This window comes from Oncorhynchus clarkii, chromosome 19 (genome assembly GCF_045791955.1).
Source record: "Oncorhynchus clarkii lewisi isolate Uvic-CL-2024 chromosome 19, UVic_Ocla_1.0, whole genome shotgun sequence".
NCBI lineage: Eukaryota > Metazoa > Chordata > Actinopteri > Salmoniformes > Salmonidae > Oncorhynchus > Oncorhynchus clarkii.
Window position 1 is genome coordinate 53467136 of NC_092165.1, and position 15898 is coordinate 53483033.

A 15898-nucleotide genomic window follows, 5' to 3' on the forward strand; every position below is an offset into this window, starting at 1 on the left:
CTTATAGTTCATATAAGGAAATTAGTCCATTTAAATAAATACATTAGGCCCAATCTATTCATTTCACATGACTGGGAATGCAGATATGCTTATGTTGGTCACAGATACCGTAAAAAAAAAAATAGGGCCGTGGATCAGAAAACCAGTCAGTATCTGGTGTGACCACCATTTGCCTCATGTAGCGAGACACATCTCCTTCACATAGAGTTGATCACGCTGTTGATTGTGTCCTGTGGAATGTTGTCCCACTCCTCTTCAATGTATATGTGAAGTTCCTGGATAATGGCAGGAACTGGAACACGCTGTCATATGGGTCGATCCAGAGCATCCCAAACAGGCTTAATGCGGGACATGTCTGTTGAGTATGCAGGCCAACTGGGACCTTGCGACATGGGGCTGTGCATTATCATGCTGAAACATGAGGTGATGGCGGCAGATGAAGGGCATGGCGGCAGATGAAGAGCATCACAATGGGCATCAGGATCTTGTTACGGTATCTCTGTGCATTCAAATTGCCATCGATAAAATGCAACACCGTACACACTGTCGACACCGTACACACTGTCTGCCATCTGCCCGGTACAGTTGAAACCGAGATTAATCCTTGAAGAGCACACTTCTCCAGCATGCCAGTGAAGGTGAGCATTTGCCCACTGACGCCAAACTACAGTCAGGTCAAGACCCTGGTGAGGTGACGAGCATGCAGATGAGCTTCCGTGAGACAGTTTCTGACAGTTTTGTGCATAAATTCTTCGGTTGTGCCAACCAACAGTTTCATCAGCTGTCCGGGTAGCTGGTCTCAGACGATCCCACAGGTGAAGAAGCCGGATGTGGCTGTCCTGGGCTGGCATGGTTATACATGGTCTGAGGTTGAGGCCTGTTGGAGGTATTGCCAAATTCTCTAAAATGATGTTCGAGGTGGCTTATGGTAGAGAAATTAACATTTGATTCTTGAGAAACAGCTCTGGTGGATATTCCTGCGGTCAGCATGCCAATTATACATTCTCCAACTTGAGACCTCTGTGACATTGTATAGACACAGGTGCACCTGTGTAATAATGATCATGTTGTTTAATCAGCTTCTTGATATGCCAAACCTGTCAGGTGGATGGATTAGCTTGGTAAAGGAGAAATGCTCACTAACAGGGATGTAAACAAATGTGTGCACAACATTTTGGAGAAATAATATTTTGGGCATATGGAAAATGTATGGGATCTTTTATTTCTGCTCATGAAACATGGGACCAACACTTTACATGTTGCGTCTATATTTTTTTTCAGTATATATTTTATTGGTAAAAGTGGTCTAGAAAATAGTCCATATTTGTTTTACGGAAATTACATTAATGGAGGCATAAAAGAGAAGGGCCTACTCCTATAACCTTAAGCATGTTTAATTTACTGTTGTCATCCCTGTGTAGATATTGAGCTGCTGGCGGCATGCAGGGAGGAGTTCCATCGCCGTCTCAAGGTCTATCACGCCTGGAAATCCAAGAACAAGAAACGTGACACAGCTGCTGAGCAGAGGGCCCCCAAATCTATCACTGACTACGGTGAGTGAGATTCCCTGTTCTGGGATGCTACTACTGTAGACTGCGCTCCTCAACCCAGGATTGTGTTCAGACATCAACACGTTCTGGCTTAACCCCGCTATCACAATTTGTGTCCATTAAGGACTCCAGTTTTCTACAGTAGCATCCTTTTTGATCAGTTTCTTTCATCTGTTTTTTATTTCTTTCTGCACGATATTCCCGAAACTTCGCTACTTTTTCAATACTAGAACATATGTAAAACAATACTTTTGTTAAATGTGTTTCACAGATCAAGTTTGTCTATCAGAGCAGCCAATGTCCCCCTTATAGGTCAAAAGCACCGTGCCTGCTCCACTTAGCCTGGACTGGGAGTCTAGGCCGCATCATGTTAGCTCCTCACTCATGCTCCACTTAGCCTGCGCTGGGAGTCTGCATCATGTTAGCTCCTCACTCATGCTCCACTTAGCCTGCGCTGGGAGTCTGCATCATGTTAGCTCCTCCCTCATGCTCCACTTAGCCTGCGCTGGGTGTCTGCATCATGTTAGCTCCTCCCTCATGCTCCACTTAGCCTGCGCTAGGAGTCTGCATCATGTTAGCTCCTCCCTCATGCTCCACTTAGCCTGCGCTGGGAGTCTGCATCATGTTAGCTACTCCCTCATGCTCCACTTAGCCTGCGCTGGGAGTCTGCATCATGTTAGCTCCTCACTCATGCTCCACTTAGCCTGCGCTGGGTGTCTGCGTCATGTTAGCTCCTCACTCATGCTCCACGTAGCCTGCGCTAGGAGTCTGCATCATGTTAGCTCCTCACTCATGCTCCCCTTAGCCTACGCTGGGTGTCTGCATCATGTTAGCTCTTCACTCATGCTCCACGTAGCCTGCGCTAGGAGTCTGCATCATGTTAGCTCCTCCCTCATGCTCCACTTAGCCTGCGCTAGGAGTCTGCATCATGTTAGCTCCTCCCTCATGCTCCACTTAGCCTGCGCTAGGAGTCTACATCATGTTAGCTCCTCCCTCATGCTCCACTTAGCCTGCGCTAGGAGTCTGCATCATGTTAGCTCCTCACTCATGCTCCACTTAGCCTGCGCTAGGAGTCTGCATCATGTTAGCTCCTCCCTCATGCTCCACTTAGCCTGCGCTAGGAGTCTGCATCATGTTAGCTCCTCCCTCATGCTGCACAGAAGTTAACACACTTGAATAATGCAACACAGCATGTAGAACTGTTGAAACTATTGGCAAAACAATGTCCTTACCAGCTAGAACACGTTACAATGCAAGAAGATACCGTTAGCTTCCGGCTTTGTAGGATAACTTCCCTTACTAGAACATCAGTACTTTGTTTGTGATGATATGCAAACCATAACGCAAAATATGCTGATTTCAAAGCTGATTGCCACCAAAACTTTATTTATTCACTTCATCAGTCTCTTTCTTCCAAAGATTATCTATTGAACCAACTGTGTGTGTGAATAGGGCTCTGACGGGCCGGCCCTCTCAATGACGTTCTTACTGGTTAAAGAGACAGGGCACACTTTTCTAAAAGAAGATATTTCTATGCAAATGTTGATCAGTACAACACAAGTCCCAAATGGAAGGGAAACAGATTGTCATCTGAAGCCCCATGAAATCAGCCAAAACAAGCTCAGTAACTCAATGCATGCACAGGCTACTATTGAATATGCATTCACCTGTATTGTGAATAGGCCTTGATTTACCCAATTTATCAATAGAGATCTACCATTCAAATAAATGATTACTGTTATGTAGTTTGGTAAAAAACAAAGTAAAGTGTATGATTTACATAGCCATGTATGCATTAATTAATCAACAGTCTCTAAAACATTTTGATATAACCTTTTTCAAATGAAATGATATTGAATCGAAAAGATGCCCAGCAATTGTAGGGGGAGAAGAGTTATCTGTCTGGATCAAGTGTCATTCTATCACTTTGGTTAATATGCCTTCTTTTTTTTTGCTGTGGTATCAGTATGGTATCGAGTATTGTGATATTTAAACATAATCATATCAAAGTCAAAATTCTGGTATCATGACAACACTACTTGACTTTTAAAATGGGAAATAGTCATTTGCGTTCCTGTCATATTAACATGGAATAGAAGCAAGAAAAAGCACATTTTATAAATAGCCCACATGTTCTTTTCAGACATTCACTTAGTATTCTAAAAAGCCCGGCTCCAAAACCTACTGTAGCTCCCGTCCAATAAGACTCAGCTGCCACAACGCCTCATCGGGTTTAGTGGTGCACTACCATGACCACTCGCTCCAACCAGCCAAGCATGATGTATTCACCTCAGACCCGGAAACCAGCCAGGCATGATGCGTTCACCTCGGACCCGGAAACCAGCCAGGCATGATGGGTTCACCTCGAACCCGGAAACCAGCCAGGCTTGAAGGGTTCACCTCGGACCCGGAAACCAGCCAGGCATGAAGTATTCACCTCGGACCCGGAAACCAGCCAGGCATGAAGTATTCACCTCGAACCCGGAAACCAGCCAGGCATGATGTGTTCACCTCGGACCCGGAAACCAGCCAGGCATGTTGTGTTCACCTCGGACCCGGAAACCAGCCAGGCATGTTGTGTTCACCTCGGACCCGGAAAACAGCCAGGCATGATGCATTCAACACCCTCCAAACTCATCATTAAGCTTGAGACCCTGGGTATCGACCCCAGGTCTCGACCCCGCCCTGTGCAACTGGGTTCTGGACTTCCTGATTGGCCGCCCCCAGGTGCTGAAGGTAGGAAACAACATCTCCACTCCGCTAATACTCAACACTGGGGCCCCCTCCTGTACTCCCTGTTCACCCACGACTGCATGGCCATGCACGCCTCCAACTGAATCATCAAGTTTGCATACGACACTACAGTGGTAGGTTTGATTACCAACAACGACGAGACGGCCTACAGGGAGGATGTGAGGGCCCTCGGAGTGTGGTGTCAGGAAAATAACCTCACACTCAATGTTAGCAAAACAAAAGAGATGATCGTGGACTTCAGGAAATAGCAGAGGGAGCAGCCCCCTATCTATCTACATTGACAGGACAATAGTGGAAAGGGTGGAGAGTTTTAAGTTCCTCGTCCACCCACACAGACAACGTGGTGAAGAAGGCGCAGCAGCACCTCTTCAACCTCAGGAGGCAGAAAAAATGTGGCTTGTCACCGAAAATCCTCACTAACTTTTACAGGTACACAATTGAGAGCATCCTGTCGGGCTGTATCACCACCTGGTACGGCAACTGCACCGCCCACAACCGCAGGGCTTTCCAGAGGGTGGTGCGGTCTGCACAACGCATCACCGGGGCAAACTACATGCCCTCCAAGACACCGACAGCACCCAATGTCACAGGAAGGCAAAAAAGATCATCAACGACAATAACCACCCGAGCCACTGCTTGTTCACCCCGCTTCCATCCAGATGGCGAGGTCAGTATAGGTGCATCAGAGCTGGGACAGAGAGAGAAGATGTTTTTCAATCTCAAGGCCATCAGATTGTTAAACAGCCACCACTAGCACAGAGAGGCGGCTGCCTACCTACAGACTTGATATCATTGGCCACTTTAATAAATGGAACACTAGTCACTTTAATGATGTCACTTTAATAATGTTTACATATCCTGCATTACTCATCTCATATGTATATACTGTATACTTCACTATCTGTTCTTTACTGTCTATTACATCTTAACTGCTCTGTCACTGCTCATCCATATATTTTATACTTATATATTCTCCTCCCATTCCTTTACTAGATTGTGTGTATTAGGTTTTGTTGTGGAATTTTTTAGATATTAGGTTTTGTTGTGGAATTTGCTAGATATTAGGTTTTGTTGTGGCATTTTTAGATATTACCTGTTATATACTGCTGCACTGTCAGATCTAGAAGCGTAAGCATTTCGCTGCAATCGCAATAACATCTGCTAACCATGAGTATGTGACCAATACATTTTTATTTTATTTGAAAACAGCCAAGCATGATGCATTCATCTCGGGCTCGGAAACCAGCTAAGCATGATGCATTCACCTCGTACCCCAAAAAACACTTTTAAAGTGAATGTATTCTTTACGCACATGAAAGCTACAGTCTCCTTTGTTTGCCCTTCATTTCTTTTTCATCCCAGGAACAGACAGATTTAGTTGCTTTCCCTGTATTTGCATATGTCTCTATTGATGTGAAAGCTTTCTCGAAGGTCCCATTTACTTTGCCTTTGGTTTGGCTTCAGGAAGCAAGTTCTTGAAAGTCTGCCTTGTAAGCAGCTTACCTGGCTTCCCCCCATGGCATGCGTTTGTGTATTTTATCTCATCTTTGATGTCTCATATTTTCAGTTTCATGTTTTTGCTTACTTCCACCACCCAAAGATTCACCCCTTCAACTCAGTCATGGTCTTAACTTCAGAGAGGAAATTGCTTCAAACATTAATGGACTCTTCTCTGTATAAAATTTTACATTTTAGTCATTCAGCAGACGCTCTTATCCAGAGCGACTTACAGTAGTGAGTGCATACATTTTCATACTCTTTTTCCATACTCGTCCCCCGTGGGAATCAAACCCACAACCCTGGCGTTGCAAGTGCCATGCTCTACCAACTGAGTCACACGGGACCAACACAGGATTGCTCCTCTTGCGAAACAAAAACACACGTAATTCCAAATGTAATCACATAATATCATATCTGGCAGTATAATGACGTCAAACCCGCCACATTACAGCCCAACAGAATCCGGCCCCAGCCGTGGCCACCCAGCAGCAGGAGATGGCCATGAACCGCCAGCAGCGATACTTCCGCATTCCCTTCATCCGGCCCGCTGACCAGTACAAGGACCCCCAGAACAAGAAGAAGGGCTGGTGGTATTCCCACTTTGACGGGCCCTGGATCGCCAGGCAGTTGGAACTGCACCCAGACAAGCAGACCATCCTGCTGGTGGCAGGTGGGTCCCTCCAGCTGGATCAGCTTTGATATCTTCTGGATATGTACATTGATGTGTTTGAAACTCTAAGCGCAGTATGTATTAGTGCATGTTTTAGTTATTACATTTAGTTGGTCAGTAATTATGAGTGTGTCAAGTAGATGGTTTTGTGCGTGTGTCCTGAAAATATCCCTATTCAATCATATATATTCTCTGTGTATGCATTCTCCCTACCCTATTAAATCCTGTTTTGACTGTCAGTGTCTCTCTATCTCTCTCCCTCCCTCCATCCTCAGGGAAAGACGACATGGAGATGTGTGAGCTAAGCCTGGAAGAGACTGGGCTGACCCGGAAGAGAGGGGCTGAGATCCTGCCTCGGCAGTTTGAGGAGATCTGGGAACGCTGCGACGGGATCACATACCTGCGAAACGCCATCGAAAGCAAGCAGGCCAGGCCCACGTATGCCACAGCCATGCTACAGAACCTCCTCCAGTGAACCAGAGGGACCACCCATGTCCATAGGCTCAGTAGGAAGGCAATAAATAAAGGGAAAAGAGCAGAAGCACCCTCTATCATAGCAGCCTTTCAGGCTAATGCAGGGTCTCCCAAACAAAGGGGTACATGTTTTGGTTTTTGCCCAAGCACTACACAGCTGATTCGAATAATCAACTGTGTAATGTTAGGGCTAAAACCAAAGCGTGCACAGATAGCCCAGCGTTTCCCAAACTCGGTCAACGCTTAGTTATCTCACTGAGAGCATTTCAAAGTTTTACTTAGTTCTTTGTTGTGTTTTTTAAAAGTAGATTTCTGTCATTTTTGTGGGTTTTGTTTATTTTGCTGTGTGAAAATAAAGACCAATATACATCCCGTCTTCATGCAATGGCTACGTTTAAATGAAATCTTTACTTCGAGGCCTTAAAACTATTTGATATTATTGAGACACGTTTCAAAGCTGCACTTGTTTCATTGCTAAATGAAAACGAAGCACTGTTAAAACTGTAATATTTGATTGAATAAATGTTACAAGTATTTGGCTTTATGGGCTCTGGGAATAACTGATTGTGTCGACATGTTATGTTGTATAATTAGGATTTCGGGTTTACCTTTTCAGCATAAAGCAGGTTATAAGTAGTGTTATCGTCCAAATAGAACAGATTATTTGTTGCTGCAGTGATGCTGGGACATGTTACATTTAGTTACTACACTTTCTTTGTATTTTTTATACTGTATCTACAATAACATCTTAATTTTAGCTAATACTGAATTATGCATGTCATTGTTAACCCACAACTCTCATAGATTAAGTGGAGCACAAACCACTTTGGGGTGCTGTGAAAATATACACTTTCCGAATATCTTCTATTTTATTTATTTTTTTGTCACAGTTGGAGAAACAGGAAAAAGTATCTGCACACATCCAGTCAGATGCAAATGTAATTTAATTATAGCTGAGCTTTCCCGGCAGCCAACCTTCATCAGAACATATCTCCACAAACAATAGTGGGACAGAGAAGGCCACACAGTGGTAGAGTCTACCTATTATCTATGAATATGTCATGGGGAAAGAAACCTCAAGCACTATAGGCCATGGTGACACAATATATTCTCATCTAAGAACTTCTCATTGAGGCCCAGTGTAGTCAAAAACATTATTTGCCTGTGTTTTATACATATTTCGAAGATACAATATGAGGTTGGAATAATACTGTGAAAATTCTGATAATGTGTAAGAGATGTTTGAAAAGACCGTCTGAAATTTTAGCCTGTTTTGATGGGATGTACATGTGGCCTTCAATGGTGAATTAGTTAATAGACCAGTAAGAAAGAGTTCCAAACCTCTCTGCCAGCAAATTGTCAGTTTTCTCCTTCCTACTTAGACCACTTCCAGACAGTCCTAGCTAAATTCTTGCTTAAAAATTGCTCTTTGCTAAGAAGCTATTTTTTTGTTCCTTTTTGACCATTTTAATTGAAAACAATTACAATAAGGTACTAATTGTTACCCAGAAATGATTTTAATAGTGAGACAAAAACCGCTGCTTTCAATCATTGGATTTGTAGGCATTTGTAAATGTATTTTCATAGAGGGAACTCCCACGCGCTTTCTGTTCACCACTAATATAAAATGCAATTGTCAAACTATTTTAATAGATGGGTTGGTTTAGCAACAAAACTGATACATGCACAGCCAATGGGGCGAAACAGACGGTGTTGGCTTAAATTGTTGACAACATGTAAGCTATATTTCATCTCCAATGTTTATTGAAAACATAAATGTGCACAATGACCACTCTCTCAAATACATTGTTAGTTGTTGTTTAGCTAGCTAGCGAATTCTAGCCATGTTATTATTGACATAAAATCAATCAAAACACCTCAAAACAAGACATGGTCTCAAGAACGAGATGAAACGAGCCACTTACAATTTCACACATGGCAGTTTGTCATTCTTGCTAGCAATCTGGCCGTCCAGAATCACAATAAACACTGCTGACGACTGCCCCATGGAAACGCGCGTACATCTTTTTCCTGATGATGTCAGCTAGCTGCTAACCCATCTATAACCATGTTGAAAGTTTGTAACGTTTGTAAGTGTGATTGTGTTATTTTGTCCTTTAGGTTTGATATCTAGATTATTTGACTCCATTTGCTGGTATTTGACTTATAAGTCCGTCATCTCATTGTGGACCAGCAGTTATAATTTATTAACAATTTAATAATGAGAGTGATATCCTTGTTTATTTTCTGTATAGTGAAATAATGTTGACATTACACGTTCCTCAGTGTAATCTTTGTAGCTATTTTTCCATTTCAGATTTAACTTCTATTGTATGCTGATTGTTGCACTGCAATATAGGAAATACATGTAGTGTACCTTTTATCATTGTGTATTCTGTAATTAATAGCAAGACTACTTCTATTTGTACTTCCTAAATGGCTGATGACTGTTTGTTTGATCCAAGTGAAGAGCAGTAAAGAGCCAAAGACTTTGAATGGATATTCTAATAATCATCATAAAATAACAATCCTTTGACAATGTTGATGGAAAATTCATTGAAATACATTTTGATTGTGAGCAATTTAATGAAATAACCAATTGACCCCCACAAATTAAGATATTGTAGGAAAATACTTTATTTTTCAATATTAAATGTAAAAGGGTGGGGGGGAAAGCCACCAAGTGTGTTTTTGATCTTGTACTCAAAACACACGTGATTGGTGGAAATGTGTCGTACAGCAGTATACTGTAGTACTGACTTTCTCCACACCGATGTATAGCTACATTTTGCATCTACACAACACTATGCTAAAATAATACACAGGAGTATTGCTTTAAACAACATGAATGAAGTTAAAAGCGTTAACATTTACATTCATTTTATTTTTTGGGACACTGAACAAAGGTTAGAATAACATTAAAGCAATATCTTATCTAAGGTCATAATACCACCATGTGTATCAATTTGTAAATAAATACCTCAATGTGAGGAAAGAAAAACACCCTTTGTCAAGGATATACAGTATCTGAAAAACATTCCTAGCCTTCAATATACACTGAATATACAAAACATTACGAACATCTGCTCTCTCCATGACCTAGACTGACCAGGTGAATCCAGGTGAACACTATGATTCCAAATGGATGGCAATTGTTAAATCCACTTCAATCAGTGTAGATGAAGGGGAGGAGACGGGTTAAATAAGGATTTTCAAGCCTTGAGACAAATTGTGAATGTGTGTGTGCCATTCAGAGGGTGAATGGGCAAGACAAAATATTTAAGTGCCTTTGAACAGGGTATGGTAGTAGGTTTCAGGCGAGCCAGTTTGTGTCAAGAACTTCAACGCTGCTGGGTTTTTCATGTTCATTAGTTTCCTGTGTGTATCAAGAATGGTCCACAACCTAAAGGACATTCAGTCAACTTGAGACAACTGTGGGAAGCATTGGAGTCAACATGGGCCAGCATCCCTATGGATTGCCTTCGACACCTTGAAGAGTCCATGCCCCGACGAATTGAGGCTGTTCTGATGGCAAAAAGGGGTGGGTGCAACTCAATGTTAGGAAAATACTCTGTGTATAAATAGATGGGTACACCTTAACACAACCTTCTAGTCCAGCATGTAATATCCACACGCCGTCTGCAATATGCATCCAATCCTAGGTACACTTCTCCATGTATGCAGTAATTCCAGTAACATCCAATCCTAGGTACACTTCTCCATGTAATGTATGCAGTAATTCCAGTAATTGATGAGTCCACTGCCATGACGTGAATTTCCAAGAGACAAGATATATTTTGAGTATACCGCTCAAGTTCAAAGCAACCAAGAATCTTGGTGCCAAGAAATTAGCCATCAAAGAACAGTTACCTCAAAGCATTCGTTTTCTGATGCCCTTGACAGGCAACAGGTTCGGTACTCATTTGGTGGTCGCCACGTCTGAAAAGTGGAAAAAAGGGTATATCAAATGTTATTTTATGTCAGAAATTGCACGTAACATTTGTAATCATATTGACACATGAAATATACCCTAAACAGTAGTAAGTTATATAAATATAACGCAATTAAAATAGTTAAACAGTACATACTTACCGGTATGTCATTATTGACACCCACTTTAAAAAAGATTCATAAGTGCTAAATGTTGTGAAATTATCCCTTAATGACTTTCAAGCTGCTGATTATAGCGTCCAGATTAATTACATATTATTTAACTATATTACAAACAATACATGTTATGAATGTTTATAGGTTATCTTGCACACACTCATTTGAATAATTTAATTTTAGCATGCAGTGATATTGCAATTATCATTTTTATTCCTATTAATAAGTAATTATGCTCATGTTAGATTGACAATGTCACTGCCAGTGATTTACTTTGACATTTTCTAAATCATTTTCTAAATCATAATCATGCTCAACAGCATTAGAAACTATGGTTTGGTTAAGTAGTAAATCAGAATCAACCTTATCAACTGATGTCTTACCTTCTAATGCTTTGAAATGCTTTTCCTAGAAAGTATTTAATACAATATATAAGCATATTGGACAACTGAGGTCTACGCAGGGTTGGGTAGTAACTGATTACATGGAATGTGATTACAAAAAAACAGTCGATGAAATCAGTTGTGTTACCAGAAAAAAATATTGTAATCAGATTAGATCATTTTGAAAAATGATATGATTGCTTCTTGGATTACATTTTACGTTAATGGTTACAATTTTGGACAAGGTAGCAAGTAACTGCAATGGATTACATTTAGAATTTAACCTACCCAACCCTGCGTCTACCCTTAGACAATATGACACATTCAAACTGAGCCCAAGATCAGAATTTTCGCCCCTACCTCGTTGTGTGGTATACAGTGATGGAAATCTACCATTTCAGAGACTAGCTTGTCGGGTCTGGTTGTGTAGAGCTGTCTGGGGATCTGGGGAAAAGTATCAGATAAACACAGCTTTACACTGTTCATGGGTCACAAGGAACACACTAGAAGTGTATTAAAGGGGTATGCAGGCATGCGTTTGGCACTAAATATAATTTCAAGGGAAAAAATCATTGAGGGTGAAGGTTGGGTAATATTAGTGCTCCAGAGAAGATCATGAGTTTGACTGGACATCTACAAGGTTCTATTACTCATTCACCAGCATGATTTGACATGGAGTATCCTGTTGACAGTCATCTACTGTAATAGTCTTCAAATGTCTGACCTCAAATTAACCAAGGATCTTTTGAGGTATATTGATCACGACTCACCACAATGAATCTCTACAGAAAATCACTTTAATACAATACACTGCTCAAAAAAATAAAGGGAACACTAAAATAACACATCCTAGATCTGAATGAATGAAATATTCTTATTAAATACTTTTTTCTTTACATAGTTGAATGTGCTGACAACAAAATCACACACAACTTATCAATGGAAATCAAATTTATCAACCCATGGAGGTCTGGATTTGGAGTCGCACTCAAAATTAAAGTGGAAAACCACACTACAGGCTGATCCAACTTTGATGTAATGTCCTTAAAACAAGTCAAAATGAGGCTCAGTAGTGTGTGTGGCCTCCACGTGCCTGTTTGACCTCCCTTCAATGCCTGGGCATGCTCCTGATGAGGTGGCGGATGGTCTCCTGAGGGATCTCCTCCCAGACCTGGACTAAAGCATCTGCCAACTCCTGGACAGTCTGTGGTGCAACGTGGCGTTGGTGGATGGAGCGAGACATGATGTCCCAGATGTGCTCATTTGGATTCAGGTCTGGGGAACGGGCGGGCCAGTCCATAGCATCAATGCCTTCCTCTTGCAGGAACTGCTGACACACTCCAGCCACATGAGGTCTAGCATGGTCTTGCATTAGGAGGAACCCAGGGCCAACCGCATCAGCATATGGTCTCACAAGGGGTCTGAGGATCTCATCTCGGTACCTAATGGCAGTCAGGCTACCTCTGGCGAGCCCCCCAAAGAAATGCCACCCCACACCATGATTGACCCACCGCCAAACCGGTTATGCTGGAGGATGTTGCAGGCAGCAGAACGTTCTCCACGGTGTCTCCAGACTCTGTCACATGTGCTCAGTGTGAACCTGCTTTCATCTGTGAAGAGCACAGGGCACCAGTGGCGAATTTGCCAATCTTGGTGTTCTCTGGCAAATGCCAAACGTCCTGCACGGTGTTGGGCTGTAAGCAAAACCCCCACCTGTGGACGTCGGGCCCTCATACCACCCTCATGGAGTCTGTTTCTGACCATTTGAGCAGACACATGCACAGTTGTGGCCTGCTGGAGGTCATTTTGCAGGGCTCTGGCAGTGCTCCTCCTGCTCCTCCTTGCACAAAGGCGGAGGTAGCGGTCCTGCTGCTGGGTTGTTGCCCTCCTACGGCCTCCTCTCCTGATGTACTGGCCTGTCTCCTGGTAGCGCCTCCATGCTCTGGACACTACACTGACAGACACAGCAAACCTTCTTGCCACAGCTCGCATTGATGTGCCTTCCTGGATGAGCTGCACTACCTGAGCCACTTGTGTGGGTTGTAGACGCCGTCTCATGCTACCACTAGAGTGAAAGCACCGCCAGCATTCAAAAGTGACCAAAACATCAGCCAGGAAGCATAGGAACTGAGAACTTGTCTGTGGTCGCCACCTGCAGAACCACTCCTTTATTGGGGGTGTCTTGCTAATTGCCTATAATTTCCACCTGTTGTCTTTTCCATTTGCACAACAGCATTTGAAATCTATTGTCAATCAATGTTGCTTCCTAAGTGGACAGTTTGATTTCACAGAAGTGTGATTGACTTGGAGTTACATTGTGTTGTTTAAGTGTTCCCTTTATTTTTTTGAGCAGTGTATATATTATCTGGTCAATTATGTGCAGGGGAATTTAAATGCATACACATAGATTTTAGGAATTGATAAACAGTCAGACATTTTAATCTCTACATTATCATTGAGGGTTCATCCAATTGCATGGATACTGAATAATGATGATACTATAGAATGGGTTTAGGGTATGAAAGTATACCTCACTGTACTATGGAGTAGAAACGCGTTCCTTCAGAATTTGCTGAAGGAACTAACCAACGAAAATAATGAGCGCAGAAGAGCTGATCATTTGAAGTAAAAGCAAGGAGAGCTTCTTTGGCGATTCAAAAATAAAGATTTAATGAAGAAAAGTACTGTGATTTACCTGTGGTGCATTTTCAAAAAAGAACAGAACAGATAATATTAGAAATACTCAGAACGCACCATGTTTCAGTCGACTGGTCTTCCTCAGGCAATGCATTGTCCTCTCTGAGTGTTTTAAGCCTTTGTTATGTGATCTGTTCTGGAAGTTTTTATGATGTACCACAGAACCTATGTGAGTACATTACTTCATTAAAGCTTTACTTTTAATCACAAAGAAGCTGTAATTGTTCTTGTTTAGTCAGCCCTGTTCTTACTATAGCCAGGATAGAAGGTTGTTTCTTGTGAATCGAAATGATTATTTGTCATAAGCGGAATTAGTAAACATTAGGTGATGTTTGCATACGGTTTGGATTAGTGGTATTAGTTTGTTTAGAATATGGGGCCAATTGAGCTATACAGATTACCTCAATACTTAGATGTATATTTTCAATAGCGCGAAAAGCTTCTTGCTCTGATGTTTGAGAAGAACCAGCACCACTACTTGAGGGTGCTGGTGTACTTATGCTGGATACTTGAGTCAAGATGCCATCGTCATTTTCAAAAACAGGGTTCACTCTCAATGTGTTCTCAAAGGCATAGGGAGCAATTGTATGCCTATAACACAAAGGAGATAACAAGATCTTAACAACCAAGCTATAAAACAACAACTAGCTATTGTAGCAAAACTCTAAAACAATTAAAAAGGTTATAAAAAAAAAGGCCTGCTTACACCAAAGTCACAGTCTTTCGGTTTCCGAAACATTTCTTGTTTATGAATACCAAGATGCCTATGATGGCACAAACCAAGGTGAGGCTTCCCACCAGGCAGGCTATGAAAATGGCTGGATCTACAGGCAGTGACACCAGCTCATTGCAGCGCACTCCGTGATAGTGCCAGTATTTCCCTACAGGACATCTAAAATGTTTGAGAGAAAACAGGATTAGTGTCAACCCCATTGGCTACAGTTCCTTCTACTACAGTAAAAAAAAAAAAAAAATTTAAAAGTATATCTCAATATGTCAAAAATGCCTTTCAGATTCAACAAAGCCCTAGGGCACGTGCTGGAGCATTGTTGAATCCGAAGAGCTCTTGAAGAATTTAATAGATCTTTTTTTGTGCAAGACAACATCAAGAAGAGCTATGTTGCTAGTGTTTCAGTTGGTGGAAAGTGAGGACCGTAGCTTTCTGTTTGGCCGGTTAGCTCGTGGCTACCTGCAGGTGGCTCCATGACCCTGGATGATGTCACAAAGGCCCCCGTTGAAGCAGTATTCTTCCTCCAAGTTACAAATGCTCTGGCAGGGCAGACCGTCCGTAGTGCTGTAGCCAGGGTCACACAAACACTCAGCCTCCTGGGTCCAACTGTTTACCACACATTGGGAGAACTCATTGCAGGCCAAGAACTTGCAGGGATCTGCTTGGTCAGCTGAAATGATTAAGAGGATAATTCATTAGCATTAATGAAATGCTGTTCACCTCTCTCTCTCCCCGATTTGTTCCTTCATTGTCCTCGCATGCATAGGACAAATGGTACTATGTTATCCGAGATCGTTGGGTTGTCCATACCCCACATTGAAGTTGAAATGAAACGGTTAGGGTTTAGGGTAGGGACGTCCCAAGGATCCCGGATAGCACTGACCAAGGAGAAACGTTGATTGATGTGAATAAAGGTGTCTGTTTTAAATAAGGTGCAGGTAATGAGGTTTTTGCCAGGGAAGTGCTTGTGAGACTAGAGAGTAATGATTTTTGACATCATCTGCAGAGGACAACGCAGTTATGCTGCTGTGGC

The 15898-nt window shown here is 42.2% G+C and overlaps 2 protein-coding genes across 4 annotated transcripts in view; one reads left to right on the forward strand and one right to left on the reverse strand.

The window, feature by feature from the left end:
• Window positions 1-9331, forward strand: part of LOC139375370 (unconventional myosin-VI-like) — a 106538-nt gene extending 97207 nt beyond the window's left edge. Inside the window, exons 30-32 of one of the 3 annotated variants that reach the window (XM_071117092.1) lie at window positions 1422-1553; window positions 6256-6474; window positions 6750-7490. In XM_071117092.1, the coding sequence (XP_070973193.1) occupies window positions 1422-1553; window positions 6256-6474; window positions 6750-6949 (551 nt within the window). In that variant the 3' untranslated portion in view covers window positions 6950-7490. Of the gene's footprint in view, window positions 1-1421; window positions 1554-6255; window positions 6475-6749 lie in introns of all 3 variants that reach the window. The other 2 variants (XM_071117093.1, XM_071117091.1) reach the window with 2 other exon arrangements.
• Window positions 9332-9567: 236 nt separating this feature from the next.
• Window positions 9568-15898, reverse strand: part of LOC139374523 (interphotoreceptor matrix proteoglycan 1-like) — a 31184-nt gene continuing 24853 nt past the window's right edge. The window contains exons 14-19 of the mRNA XM_071115521.1: window positions 15325-15535; window positions 14842-15027; window positions 14537-14726; window positions 11799-11882; window positions 10819-10887; window positions 9568-10708 (exon numbers count right to left, since the gene is read on the reverse strand). Coding sequence (XP_070971622.1) covers window positions 10607-10708; window positions 10819-10887; window positions 11799-11882; window positions 14537-14726; window positions 14842-15027; window positions 15325-15535 — 842 coding nt within the window. The 3' untranslated portion in view covers window positions 9568-10606. The remainder of the gene's footprint in view (window positions 10709-10818; window positions 10888-11798; window positions 11883-14536; window positions 14727-14841; window positions 15028-15324; window positions 15536-15898) is intronic.